General features: G+C 41.2%; 1 protein-coding gene and 2 long non-coding RNA genes across 14 annotated transcripts in view; 1 reads left to right on the top strand and 2 right to left on the bottom strand.

The window, feature by feature from the left end:
- The window catches only part of LOC309620018, an 878,206-nt gene that overhangs the window by 429,054 nt on the left and 434,393 nt on the right, over positions 1-14,759 (bottom strand). The gene's annotated exons all lie outside the window — the stretch shown is intronic.
- NHS (NHS actin remodeling regulator) overlaps positions 1-14,759 on the bottom strand; it is a 345,055-nt gene that overhangs the window by 13,454 nt on the left and 316,842 nt on the right. For 5 of the 7 annotated variants that reach the window (XR_014239253.1, XM_082375460.1, XM_082375464.1 and 2 more), the window contains exons 4-5: positions 3,307-3,369; positions 1,114-1,306 (exon numbers count right to left, since the gene is read on the bottom strand). Coding sequence is in view for 6 of the 7 variants with exons in the window: in XM_082375460.1 (XP_082231586.1) it covers positions 1,114-1,306; positions 3,307-3,369 (256 nt within the window). In the remaining variant the exon portion in view is untranslated. The remainder of the gene's footprint in view (positions 1-1,113; positions 1,307-3,306; positions 3,370-14,759) is intronic. The other 2 variants (XM_082375461.1, XM_082375465.1) reach the window with 1 other exon arrangement.
- LOC309619969 overlaps positions 1-14,759 on the top strand; it is a 94,870-nt gene that overhangs the window by 14,169 nt on the left and 65,942 nt on the right. The gene's annotated exons all lie outside the window — the stretch shown is intronic.

The following is a 14,759-nucleotide window of genomic DNA, read 5'->3' as shown; positions in this document are numbered from 1 at the left end:
GAGATCAGATAAAGTGCACATCTTTAGAATACTTTATCCTACAAGTTGAATAGGTCATCAGGAAAATTAAGTCCCAGCTCACAACCAGCCGATCAACTAGAACTCCTTTTGTCAGGAAGAAAATAATATCTACCCTGATACCTGGTCACCATTTGCTCCCCACTTTATATGAGACACATTGGAGTGACGTTAATAATAGCAATGTCCAAAATGCATCTCGAGCAACATACAATCTTTAGTTACAAGGTACCAGGATGGAAATCAGTCATAAAATGGCCATTCTGAGATTTTCAATATAAGAATAAGTTAGAATTTAACTATTAGAGATGCTTAAAGAAAGCCCAATGGGTAGATCATTTAATTTCTATCTTTGAAAGTTAGAATATTTTATAGCATTATTTTACTTACAACTAAGGTTACCGCATTCTAAGATCACCAATTCTGGATTTTACAATTGCTGCCAGTAAACTTTTCAAGAAAAGTCCACTCAGGCTTGCCTTCGACCTAGATTAATATCCAAACTCTCAATACACAGGAGGAGGAAAGCAGAGGGTGAATGGAAGCCAGGCTTGCTGCGTTTAGAGTAGAATTCAGCCTTCACCTATGAATCCATGTATTTTTTAGGTCAAAAATTCCCCAAATCAATGCAGAAGTCTAAACGATCTTTTAAACAAGCCTACCTCCATCCAAGGAAGCATGAAAACAGATTTTATAGTTGGTCTACAGGATCATTACTTGCGGTTTTAGAAACCTGGGGCTTGCTGTTTTCTCTCTTGCAGTGCCACGCATCATTATCATATGATTAATCACTGCCGCTTTCTCCATTATTTCAGTCAGCTATGGCCAGAGAGCTATTTGGTGACTTCTTTTTTTTCCAAAAAGAAACTGTCCATCATTTACATAACAAGCAGCCCAGCGGAACATATGCAAATTGATGTTCAAAACCTGATAAAAGCATATTGAACATCTTCTGGGTCGTATTCTGATGAAAAAGGTATCATTTGTTTACAAAACGTATTCTTAACTGGTACACCAAGCAGCACAGATTTTGACCATATTTAATACATGGAATATTCTGACCCGACTGCCCCTAAGAAAAGAACAGAACAATACCAGTGACATTGATGGGAATAATGCAAGAAGAAATCACTTGGGCATCTTGTTTCATCTTCTCCTCCGGCGTCGGGAGAGGTAGTGCTTTGCTCCAGTTGGTCTGCTTGTCCAGTGTTGAAGGGATATTGTGTACTGGGTTTTTCGGCCTCTGCCCTAGCATGACATCTGTATCTTCGTCCTCCGGGGGATGGGACTGCAAACGAAGTACATTCAGATTCAGACTCAGCCATCAGGGTTTATACATAAGCACATATATATTTCTGAGTTAAGAAAAATGAGGTCACAAATAAGCTTTCAGGTTAAAGGAAGAATTCCTAGACGTAGTTAGTAAGTACAACTAATTGAAAGTTACGATTTCAATAGTCAAGCAACACAAAAGAAAAAAAATAGGCTAAACATGCTTTTCGGGTCAAAGGGAATTAAGAGGAGAGACAAGGTAGCCAGAAATCCCCAAACGTCAAACTGAAGAAAGATGTGAGTCTCTAATCCGTTGAGAGGTAGATTCACTTTCTGGATAGCTGTCTCACCATAAATTCCTACTCAAACTCTTGAAAGCTCTAGGTGACTAGGATCAAAGGGAGAAGATGATTTAGATGCCTATGAAAAGGTTTGGAAAACTGGCCAGAAAGCCTGGAGTCAGGAGACATTCCAGAACACACCACCAGAAGGACAAGCCGACCTAATCTGAGAGGCCAGATTCAAATACACGGAGTTAATTTTACTGCAGGATGATGGCATTTGTGAATGACATTTTAAAATGCAGTTTTGTCAACACTATGCACATGGAAAAGCAAAAGTGAAGAATCTCCTCCCACCGATGATAGTGGAAAATACAAATACTGTTACTGGGGGGAAAGATTCAAGTGGGTTTCATTTTCAAATTCCGAAGAGTAAAATAGTCCTAGTTTATTTTCTTTCAGCTTCGCAGTGCGAAGCTTTTCTTCCAGCTGTGTATTTAAAGACCTTGACTTCCATGTGATGTTTGCAAATTCTCCATCCAAACCTTTGATCGATTTTAATATTGTCTAACTTTTATTTCAGGGTTGGGCTCCTAGCCCAGATTATTAAAAAGGCTCCATCCCAAGTTTGATTTCAGGGTTGGGTTTCTAAACCAGATTATTAAAAGACTTAGTTTTTGCTGCTGAACCTAATTTTATTTCTTCCCACAATTTGTTGGAAGGTGGCTGTTTGTGTAAAATAAGCATTTTTCCCTCTTATTCCAGTTAGGTTTTAAAAATATTGTCCTCAAATCAGGATCATTAAAAAAAAATTCTCATTCTCACATTTGGAAGCATCGTGCCCTGTTGACTCAGGATTTCACGTATTGTCAAAGTCCCCTTAAAGAGAAGATTCCAGAGCCACTTGTTTTAAACTAACCCCCAGCATTTGCTTACCTTGTCAGAGGTATCTGCAAAGCCCCCCAACACACCCAACAGGATATGTTTACCCCCCTTGAGAAAAAGGTGTTCGCCATGAACATTTTTAGTAAAACATTGCAACCTTCTTTCTTTCTTCAGCTTTTGTGCAGATTCCCAGCAAAGCAAACAGCTCAAATAAAGTTGGAGCACAAAAGACTTTGTTTCCTAGGTAACTTCCAAAAAGGAAACAAAACGGTTTGGTGTGTGCGGAGAGACAGAGAGGGGGAGAGAGCAGGAGCTGGAGAGAACCCCCTGCCCCCCCCACACACACCACAGTCCACATTTTGTAGGCGATTCCTTCCTTGAATAACAATGGACTGGGAAACAAAGAAAGAATAGTGACCTGACTGCAGGCTCTGGCCGGCAGCCAAAAGCACTTTTTATTTAATGGTGACAGGGACAATTGGCTGACGGAGAATCCTTTTGTCCTGTTCTCTTTTGCTTTGAGAAGCTGAACCTTTACAGTTCTAACAAATATAGGGCAAGTTGAAATTTCTTTTCTCCAAACTACAGAGTCCAGGGATGGTGTTCGGTGACGCCTTGAACAGAGCCTTGCAGCTTGGAGGAGCGGGGGATGTAAAAGCCAATGATATTACTGTCTACTTTATCTTTTATTTAATTCAAGTTAGGAAAATACCACTCTTTAAATTGATTTAAAAGAATACCTGTTAGTTAGTTAGAAACAACACAGTTTGCCATAAAGAAAGAGAGAAGAAAGTGAAAGTGTATAGAGAGAATGGGATAGGCTGTGACGGATCGTTCTCAGAACCAGTACCTTTCTACTCCATGGGGTCATGTGGCAACATTCAGTGGGGGAGGGCGAACGGGTGCTGTTAAACTATGAACATGAAATGCAAAAAAAGAAAAAATTAAAAACATGCACACAACACACAGTATCTGGTTAAGTCAAATCTATGATATTAATGAATGAATATACTGGGGTCACTCCCTTCCTTCCTTCTGAATGCGTCTTGGTTTTATGAGAAGTAGCATAAATAGTGGTTAAGAGCACAGATTCTGGAGCTAGACTGAGTTCGAATCCTGCTTCTACCACTTATTTGCTGTGTGACCAGGGGCTCTAAGGTCAGTTTTCTTATCCTTAAGATAGGAAAAGAATAGTATCTACCTTCCAGGGCCATTTTGAGGATCAAATGAGTAAATATACATAATAGGCTTAGAAGAATCCGGGCACTTAAGAAGCTCTATGGGTTAGTGTCAGCTACTGTTCCTATTATTATTATCCTTACCATGTAGCTGTAAAATATCTGTGAAATTGTCTTTGTAAATTGTAACTTTATATCTTTTAGATCCCAATCCCATTTGCTAATTTGGGAAAGACTGAATTATCTTCTTAGAGTGAGTTTATTTTCCTGTGAACTCTTTGGAAGAAAATTTGTTGTGTATTATTTCCTCCTCTGGACTGCTCAAAATTTGCCCCTTCCTCATATTCATAGTCTATATTTGAAGACAGGGCCGGTTTCATGGGCATGTGACCTGTGTAGTCACATAGGGCCCCACGCTCAGAAGGGCTCCATGCTTGGTTAGATGCTGTCACTGTCTTGAAATTATTAGTTGTTGAGTAATGGGTCCTGCATTTTCATTTTGCACTGGGCCCCACAAATCATGTAGCCAATCCTGTTAGGAGACTAATCTAGTAACCAGAATCCCCTTTGCAGGATCTACTTGAGAAGGACAGTGAAACTCTTTTAAACTCTAAACCATGTCAGCTTTGGATTCAGTTAGCCCTCTAGTACAGCACTTTCCATATAGCATTGCTTTACTGTAACATGAATTATCCCTGGATGTGTCTTTTCATCTATTAGATTATGAATTCCTAGAGGTCAGGGGCCATATTTAATTTTCCTTTCAGTCTTCCATGATGTCAGCAAAATGCCTCCTCATTGCAAGAACTCAACAAATTATTTGTGCACTTGAATGATACCAGCTCTGTGTGTCTTAACAGTGATGGGAAACCCAAATAAAGTAAGGGTCATGCTCAAGATCTCAGGAGGAAGCAGACACCACAGACTCCAAGGGTACTTACCATCTTAGTGCAAATAGGTGAAAACAAACAGAGGAAACCACAAGCAATGCTCGGTTCCATCAGAGGCTTAGCATTGGTGTATGCAGTTCTAGTTCTTCTTAAGCCTATGGCAGACGTGTTTCAGAGGGGAGGAACACTCAAGGTCTAATTCTGTTCTAAGTTTCTAAATTTTAACTGACAGGGTTGCTCATTAACTTTTAAGCAAAGCAAATGCCATCCCCTCAGGCCCAGTTAACTTTGATCTAGATCTTATTTAAGAAGATAATTTCATAGGGTCTGTGGCTCCCACGTTGAAAGCGATCATTTTGACAGATGTGGTATATGTGGCCAGAGACTAACTTGGCTCTGTCATAAGAATCAGTCATAGGTAGTGATGTGCAGGTCTCGAGTAAGACGCTGTAGTGTGCAAAATAGAGGGAGAACTCATGGAAGTAGGAAAAGGAATCTGAATGCAAAGCCTACATGGAAATCAAACCTGTTTCCAAGAAACAAAAGGTGTCTCGTGAAAGGATTTCAAAAAATTACACAGGAGGAAACTGCAAGGCAGAAAATGTATTAGTGATATTAATATAGTAATTTTGGTAGTTTGTCTTAAATCTCCTTAGTCAGCTTTCCTGTTGAGTATTTTTTCCAGGAGTGAGGGATGAGGAGTGGTTTTTATTTCTCATCTGTTTGAGAAACGCCCCCATCCCATTAAACAAGCATGAGGTAACACCTGGAAATGACTAAGGATGGCAAGTCCAGAGAGAGAGCTCAGACCATTCAGTTTTGGTCACCATCATTAAATCAAGGTCTGCGTGGGTTACACTCCACAGAAGATTCCTTCTCAGCTAATCAGCCTCTCCACTCTTTTTTAAAATTTAATTTAATTTTTAAAATGGAAGTATTTACAATATTGTGTTAGTTTTCAGGTGTACAATCCACTCTTTTGATAGTAGCTCCAACCTCCAGCTTGTGAGGGCTGAAACTAGGTACTCTTGAGCTCGTGTGTGGAAGGATTGTGTTCTTTGGTTCCACCACCTAGACACAAGCACTCAAGCCCCTGCAGATGGTCTGTCTATGTAGAGTGTTTAAGTTTATAATATTCACATGGGCTATGGTTTTATTCTTGCCATGAATTAGTAACTGCCTTAGCGCAGTGTTTTTTTAATATACATTTATTTTTATTTATTTGTTTATTTATTTATTTATTTTTGGCTGCGTTGGGTTTTCGTTGCTGCGCGCAGGCTTTCTCTAGTTGCGGCAAGCGGGGGCTACTCTTCGTTGCAGTGCGCGGGCTTCTCATTGCGGTGGCTTCTCTTGTTGCGGAGCACGGGCTCTAGGTGTGTGGGCTCCAGTAGTTGTGGCGCATGGGCTTAGTTGCTCCGCGGCATGTGGGATCTTCCCGGACCAGGGCTCGAACCTGTGTCCCCTGCATTGGCAGGCGGATTCTTAACCACTGCGCCACAAGGGAAGTCCCTAGCGAAGTGTTTTAAAGCATCCTCTTTCCTGGGTATTTGGTCAAAGGAAATAAAATCATTCTGATTATTTCTGATTAGGTTTTTATATGGCAAATACAATAGTCAGTTCATACAGTTTTTTCTTAAATTATCTAAGAAATAAAACTGCAAGAGAACTGCTACCTTGGGGTATCTCTGCATGGCCCAGCATGCTATTCCTTAACGTAGATGGATAAGGTTAGGAAAAGCTACATGCTGATCAAACTTGTGTGAACTAACTTATTCTTTAAAGGCTCTATTTAAATTAATCCTATTGCTTATTCAGACTAAGACTTGTAAGGGCAGGAACCATTTCTTGTTCATAACTGTATTCCTACTGCCTCAGTAATACTCAGTAAATATTTGTTGTACTGCTAACACCCCCGTGTGCCTGGCATAAGCAAACAAAAATCTTCTATAAAGAAACTGTCAAATTATTTCTACATATAATTTTTCAGTATAACATCCAGCACAAAGTCAAAGATAACAAGGCAAGGAGGAGACAAATCAGCATGAACAAGAAGCATCCAAAACAACAGATGATAGAAGCAGACCCATGGGGAAATCTGCTTTTGGAATTATTACTCCATGCACGAGTAGCAGTGAACAACATTGGCTTCCCCAGAATAAGTGTGTGGCAAGATTGTTAGACCACTCATTCATTCATTCAAAAGCATTTCTTTGATGAGGGTCAAAATCAGCCCCAGTATAAACAAATTGTCAGATGAAAACTAGTATCTCCTTCATGAGTTATATGCATGTTCACTGTACGGTTCTTTTGACTTTTCTGTACTTTTCATGAAATTTTTCATAACAAAACATTGAAGAAAAGTGCAAAAAGAAATATCTCCTTCCTTTTCCAGGCTTCCACTCTGGCTCTCCCACTGATTTTGAGAGGCCTCAGACTCCATACTGCACCATTTTAGAATCAGCCACCACCAGTCATCTTGTCCCTGACAAAAGATGCTTCTTTGATGCTTTCACTGCATTTCTGTCCCTGCTGGCCCCATTAGTTATAGCCTCAAACCGTTACCCTAGCTTCCTGTGGAACTGCTTCAACAAAAGCTGGAGTTATAACCAGTGTTCAGAACAAGAAATAACAGACATTATACTCAAAAGCTGTCAAAGAAATTTCTTTGGTGAATAATGAAGGAATATTTTCCAAACCCCGGTTTCTCCTTGTGGTGTGTGTGAGAGAGAAAAGTTCATTTCTCCACTTTTGTGGCTATGAACAAGTATTTCTCCAAAGATCTCAAGACTTTCTCCAATCTTTCTCTTACTGCCAAAAGAAAAAAAATAATCCGTCCACAGTTTACTTTCTTTTCGGTTTTATTTCATATGCTGATGGGGGCTTGTTTTGCTTCAAAAGTTTCCAAAAGACATCTGTTAAAATGTTGTGGGAATTCCAGCAGGAAGTGTTTTGAAAAATTGGTTTTGGTTTGTTATCTAACCGATACCACATGGCATTTATACCAGTAGACTTTCAGAGCTGATTTATTGCTATCATGCTGTCTTAAACATGAGAAATGTTTACTAGAGATTGGATGCTGTGGCACATTTGAATACAGGAATAAAACCTAAGAGCGAAGATGTCCACTGCAAGCCACGCTGGGTTCCTAGTAGGTGATCTGAGATCTTATTCTCATTCTACCCTGGGGCTTGTTGTCCTTAGACCGAGTCTTTGCATTTCTGCACATATTATGGCCTGTCTGTGAGATAGAGGGGAACTTGGCTGCCTCAGATTTTTCTTCACTGGAGTGTGTGTATGTGTTGTACATAAATATGAAGTGCTTTGATCTTTCTGGAAGGCTTAAAAGAGTCTGACAATACCTTCTTCACATATCGCTCTTACTGCTACAATTACATAGCACTGTTATTCCCTTGAGAATGTCCCAAAGTCTCCTACTGGCTCACACTGGGCTCCTATCTTCCAAACCTGTTCAATAACATCATGTTAAACTCCTACTGTGCATCTCCCTTTCCTTTCTTCTCAACTCCAACCTTTACCAAAGTGTACAACCATGGGGAAAACAAAACAATGAGGTAAGTCAAAGTTTAGGGCCCATCCTAGTCTCTCCCTGTCCCTTTCCTCATTCCTCCTTTGTCACCACTCTTTCCCAGGCAAAGCAAGGCCTTCACACTTCCGCAGAGGGCCTGAATGCAGCACCCCATGTGCCCAAACCCTTCACACCACTCTCCCAGCCAGTTGCGAGGCTCGAAAGAAGCCTGCAGATGAGCTCACATCAACGTGCTGAGAACTCCTGGTGATAAACCCAAAGGAATAAATCTCTCAAGCAGAATTCTGGACAGTGGTTGTAGGCTAAGAGGAAGATATTTGGGAATAGGTGCCTACTGAGTTCTTCTTTTAACCACTGTATACACTAATATCTATTTAAAGTGCTAAAATACACAAATATTCAGGACTGGGAAAAATGGCCTTATCATTGTCATGTCTGCTTTTCCAAGTCATACCTTTATTTCTTTTATTTATTTATTTATTAAAACATCTTTATTGGAGTATAATTGCTTTACAGTGTTGTGTTAGTTTCTGCTGTATAACACAGTGAATCAGCTATACGTATACATATATCCCCATATCCCCTCCCTCTTGCATCTCCCCCCGTCCCACCCTCCGTATCCCACCCCTCTGGGTGGTCACAAAGCACTGAGCTGATCTCCCTGTGCTATGCGGCTGCTTCCCACTAGCTATCTATTTTACATGTGGTAGTGTATATATGTGCGTGCCACTCTCTCACTTCGTCCCAGCTTACCCTTCCCCTCCCCGTGTCCTCAAGTCCATTCTCTACGTCTGCATCTTTATTCCTGTCCTGTCCCTAGGTTCATGAGAACCATTTTTTTTGTTAGATTCTACATATATGTGTTAGCATACGGTATTTGTTTTTCTCTTTCTGACTTACTTCACTCTGTATGACAGACTCTAGGTCCATCCACCTCACTACAGATAACTCAGTTTTGTTTCTTTCTATGGCTGAGTAATATTCCATTGTATATATGTGCCACATCTTCTTTATGCATTCATCTGTTGATGGACACTTAGGTTGTTTCCATGTCTTGGCTATTGTGAATAGTGCTGCTATAAACATTGGGGTGCAAGTATCTTTTTGAATTAGAGTTTTCTTCAGATATATGCCCAGGAGTAGGATTGTTGGATCATATGGTACCTCTGTTTTTAGTTTTTTTTTTGTTTTTTTGTTTTTTAAGAGCCCAGATGGCCAGGCTCAGATGGTAAAGGCCTTTATTTAGTTAGTTATTTTTAAATTTATTTATTTTTGGCTGTGTTGGGTCTTCGTTTTCTATGCGAGGGCTTCCTCTAGTTGCGGCGAGCGGGGGCCGCTCTTCATTGCGGTGCGCGGGCCTCTCACTGTCGTGGCCTCTTTTGTTGCGGAGCACAGGCTCCAGACGCGCAGGCTCAGTAATTGTGGCTCACGGGTGTAGTTGCCCCGCGGCATGTGGGATCCTCCCAGACCAGGGCTCGAATCCGTGTCCCCTGCATTGGCAGGCAGACTCTCAACCTCTGCGCCACCAGGGAAGCCCTGTTTTTAGTTTTTTAAGGAACCTCCGTAGTGTTCTCCATAGTGGCTGCATCAATTTACATTCCCACCAACAGTGTAGGAGGGTTCCCTTTTCTCCGCATTCTCTCCAGCATTTATTATTTGTATCAATAGAACATATGTCTACCTTTAAATTCCCTCTTAGGTATATGGAAGTAAGAAATATGAGTATGTCCACAAAAAGCCTTTCACAAAAATATTTACAGCAAGTTTATTCATAAAAGCCTCCCCCCTCCAAAAAAATCCCTAACTAGAAATATCCACCAACAGCAGAAAGGATAAACAAGTTGTGGACTACTGTATTCATACCATGGAATACTACACAGTAATAAACAAGAACATGCCATTGATATATATAACATTGACCTCAAAAAAATCACGTGGAACGAAAGAAGCCACACACAAAAGAGTACCGTGCTCGTTCACTTTTGAATCCCATTCTATTGATAGATTGATAGACATTTTGTGTATGAGAGTTCTGCCCCTACTGAGCAGAGCTTGAACAGCGGTGGCAATGGCAGTGGTGCAGTTTTCACCCTAAGAGAGGCTTTCTGAAAGACTGTGGAACTGCAGAGAATCTCCCTCCTTTTGATCTCAGCTGGAATTGAACAAAAATTCTTAGGGTGATGGAATGCAAAATGATTTTATGTGTTTCAAAGTTCAGCAACCCTTTGTTTAATGGCATTCTATTAATGAAGTAATTTAAATGTGCAGAGCACAACAAAATTGCATTTTGAAGCCTGTGTGGAAAGTAGTCTCCATGCGAATGGAAAAGAGGACTACAGGGAGGCTGGGAGGAAGCACACTTCCCACCGCTGCTCAGTTGTTTATGCAGGGGAGCTGCTCTGGACTGTCAAGAACACAAAACAAGGCTCGCTGGACCACAGTCACTGTGATGTTGCTGCCAGTGAGTATCTTATTCATCCCCTGTGGCCAGCTTTGCCAATTAGTGGGGTCATTGCCAAGGTCCACTCAGCGTCAATCCTCAAAGGTCGCTAGCACCAAATAAAAGACATGAGTGGGGGAAAAGCAGGCCAGGCTTTGAAGTGCAGGGAAGAAGGAGGCTTTGAAGTGCAGGGAAGAAGGAGGCTTTGAACTGCTGCAAACAGCACAGATACCCTCCCCTAGATCATAGGAGCTGGCAGTGTGAGTCCCAGAACAGCCCAGAGGCGTGGGGAGGTTCCTCCCTCACCCTCTGTGCCTTGCCGTCAGCTGGGGGCTCCGAGGTGTGCGGTAACCAAAGAGCTGTTGAACATCCGGTCTCACGCCAAGGGACACTTTCCCCTTGTAACTCAGGCCAGATGTGGCAAAAGCTCCGTAGAGTCATACTTGACCTTACCACAGGAGATTTAAAAAAAAAAAAAAAAAAAAGGCAAAACCTTCTCGCATACAAGCCATGCATGCTCCTTCTTTACCTTTCCCCTGTTTTTTTCTTTTTTTAAATTGACTCTTTTTTGAGTACAGCTCTATGAATATTATCACATGCATAGACTCCTGTAACCCTACCCCAGTCAGGATTCAGAACATTTCCATTATCCCAGCAAAGTCCCTCGTGCTATCCCTTTCTGGTCACGGTCTCCCCCTACTCCCACCCCTGGCAACCCCTAGTCTGTCCTCCATCACTATGGTTTTGTCTTTTTGAAAGTGTCATATAAATGGAATCATACCTTTTGAGACTGTCTTCTTTCACTCAGCATAATGCCTTTGAGATCCATCCTTTTTTGTGTGTATCAGTAATTCGTTCCTTTTTATTGCGAGTAGTATTCCATTGTCTGCTTATACTTTGAACAATGAAATGTCTCAGGCATGCAAGAGAATGTCAACCTGAGAATGTTCTGTAATGATGTGTACAAACAAGTAATTTTATTGGCTGTTCCACAGTCAGGCTAATGTTTTAAAAAGAAAGAAAGAATTCCAAAACTAAAGTCTGCAATAGGGAATTTTCTTTATTTCTCACAATATTTAATATGAACCAGACTCATTGGCTAATTCTTTCCTTAGCTATTGTGCTGGCTATTAAGCTGTTGTCTGTCAGCTCCACATCTATTCTTCCATACTCTGCACTGTTATTGCTGGGACTCTGCAAACATTTCCGCACCAGCTGCTCCCTCTTAGGTTCTGCCCTCGGAGTGTCAGCTGCTTTCTGCAGCCACTATCTCTGTGTCACCTCAGTTTCCCATTTGCCATGTCAGTCTTATAATACCTTCATTGTATTGAATTCTTTCTTTTAAAATAACTGGTGTGGTTTCTGTTTTCCTGACTGGACCTTGACTGATGAAGTGCCAGGCTTTTGCCCCTGGCTTGCTTGTGTCTGAGGCATCTGACGTGCTTGCTACTTCCAGTTCCTCAGTCGAAGGAGGAAAACATGAACAAGTGTGATGTTCCGTGGGGTGTCAAGCTGATAATGATCTCTGCAGTTTATGGCAGAGAGCAGGAGAGCTGACATAGTGCCAAAAGCAAATTGCTTCTGATGACCCTTGAAAATGGGTATAGAGGGAAAAAGTATTTGCTAGGGTCAATAGCTGTGTTCCACATGCTAGGTGCTGTGCTGATTTACTCTAAGAAAAATACCATATTGGAATAGCAGCTACAGAGTCACAAACTACTTATAGCCAGTTTCCCAGATCTGTCTACCTGCTGCAAAGACCAGACAGGTGAGTTAAATGGAGGGTGTGATAGGCATCCCCACTCCTGCAATCCTATATTTGAAACTCAAGTCAGGCCTTTCTCTCCCTAGTATACCATGAAGGAACCTCTAGAAATGGAGGAAGTTAATCCTGTACACACACAGCCTCGTATCTTCATAAAGCATTGCTCTTTCTGATCATGTTATTTCTTTGTTCAGAACCCTTCAATAATTTCCTCTGCGTATGGAATAAATTCAAACGTTTTAGTCTGACATTCAAGATCCTTCAAGATCTGGTCTATGGAAGCACTGCAGCCAAACCGAAGTATCTGAATTTATTTATGTATATACACTCCATTTTCTTCTGCCTCTGTGTGCTTGCTGTCATGGTTTCCTCGGCCTGTAATCTTTTTCAGAATTCAACCCCATCCTTCAGGGTCTTCTCAAATGCTACCTTTTCCATGAAGTTTAATCCTAACATTGACCCCATTCTAACACCCCACACCAGTTAGGTCTTAACACCTGATATTCAATACCATATAATTTCCTCTAGTAGTCATGTACTCTGGATGGCAGAGATTATGTCTCATTCATTTTTGTATCCTTCTAGTACTTATTAATAGTAGGTGTTCGGTTAATTTTTTTTTTCAAAATGAAGGAATAAATAAGAAGCCATAATAGGGGAAAGGGCATTCCAAGTGGCAATATTGTTTTGAGAGTGCAGGATATTTTTCTAGAGAAGCACATGGAGTTTGGTTTGGCTGAGGTCTAGGGTGTGTACAAAGGACTTGTGGGAAATCCATCTGGAAAGGTAAGTTAGGACCAGATGGTACAGAGGCTGGAGAGTAGTTGGGCTAAGGATTTGAAATTATTTCTTTAGGCAGAATGGAGAGATAGAAGGTTTAGTATTAGGGAAGAATTTGTATGTCAAAGGTTCTCATACCAAAGTTAGAATTTTTCTTAACTGGTTTAAGGGAGCAACCTAGATGAGATAAAGGGAAATACCTAAGCTGAAGGAAGAGAGACTTAATTTGGATGGACAGTACCATTTTGAGAAAGGTCATAAAACAAGAGAATACTTCTGAGAGAGCTTGCAAAACTATGAAGATATTTTGTAAAAGCAAAACGAGACTTGTCTGGGACACTGTGGTATGTATAATTCTTTTATAGCAAAGGAAAGGCTTGGTAGCATTTCTTAGTCCTAACTCTTATAAACCACTAGAATATTGAAAATCTCTAATGTGGACCCATGGAGAAAGGGAAGGAGGGGAGAGACTGGATAAGAGAAGACGGAGCTGGGGATGGGAGAGAGGGTGAGGCAGTGAGAAGGTCTTTATCCTAGGGCAGCTAAATACTACTGAAATACCCTCTCCTGCCGGCACTAGTCTTTAATCTCTCCTGGCTCAGAACTCCATTCTCAGCCTTCTGATTCTTCTGTAAGCTAGTTTAGTTTTTCTCAGAAGCTGCCTTCTGGTAAGGCCTATTTTTTTCTTCTCGATAGAAAGTGGAAGAGTAAACATCGTCATTGTTTATAGCTCTGGACTATGACCAAAGGGGTCTGGGTCTGAATTTGAGCGATGACCTCCATTTACTTCTGAATAAGGCTGTTGGAATGTCCCCTGTCCTGCAAATGCATCCCCTTAATAAGAAGAAAAGTATGATTTGACAGATTTTTATTTTAATATCCCTGGATGCCACAGTGTGATAAGTTAGAAAACTACTGTCAGGCTATGAAATGACAAAGAATCTCTGATATTCTTTCCTGGTTCATTTTATCAAGTCTGACAAAGAATATTACTGTGAACACGATTGGAATAAGTTAACTGTCACTCCTGATGATAAGGATTTAGGCCTCAGTGTTTCTCTGGAACCTGATCAACTTTTGCCATCAGGCTCCATCTCATGTCAAGCATCTTTATCGAATACCACAGAGACCATTAGACATTCTACCCTGGATCACTGATGAAGCTTGGAGAAGGACACTTGGTGAGACTGCTGGAGTCTCTTCCCATATTCGAGGAAGGGTGACTTCCATGCCTGTCTATCTGGACAGCAGAATCTAAGCAGGGACTTCGACCTCAAGAGTCCCCATAGACCTGAGTGCAGGCCAAACACAGCAATAGATGGTTCAGCTCAAGTGCTGACTCTGATCAGTAGGGGCGGTGGGGACTATGTGGGAAAGAGTGCTATAATCTCTTGGGAGTGCCTGCCTTAGGCTTACGCAGGGGAAGAGCATGTGAATATTCCAAGTATTCGCAGATCTGGGCCTGGACCAAGGGCCCTGACTGATGAGAACAGATAAGCTGGACATTCCATTCAGCAGGGGATCAGGGTGAACTGCTATGATAAACTGACTCCACACTCTGAAATGGGAATCTATGCCATGATGGTACGTTAAGGGCCGAAGTGTCATATACCATGGCAACTTCTAATCATTTGAGATTAGATTTTCTGTGGTCTTCTAAATTTTGCTATTTAAAGTAAAGAAATTCTGAACTAAGCATTTCC

Source organism: Balaenoptera borealis (assembly GCF_965194805.1).
Source record: "Balaenoptera borealis genome assembly, chromosome: X".
Taxonomy (NCBI): domain Eukaryota; kingdom Metazoa; phylum Chordata; class Mammalia; order Artiodactyla; family Balaenopteridae; genus Balaenoptera; species Balaenoptera borealis.
Note: the sequence above shows the minus strand (reverse complement) of the source record. Positions and strands in the feature narration are given on the sequence as shown.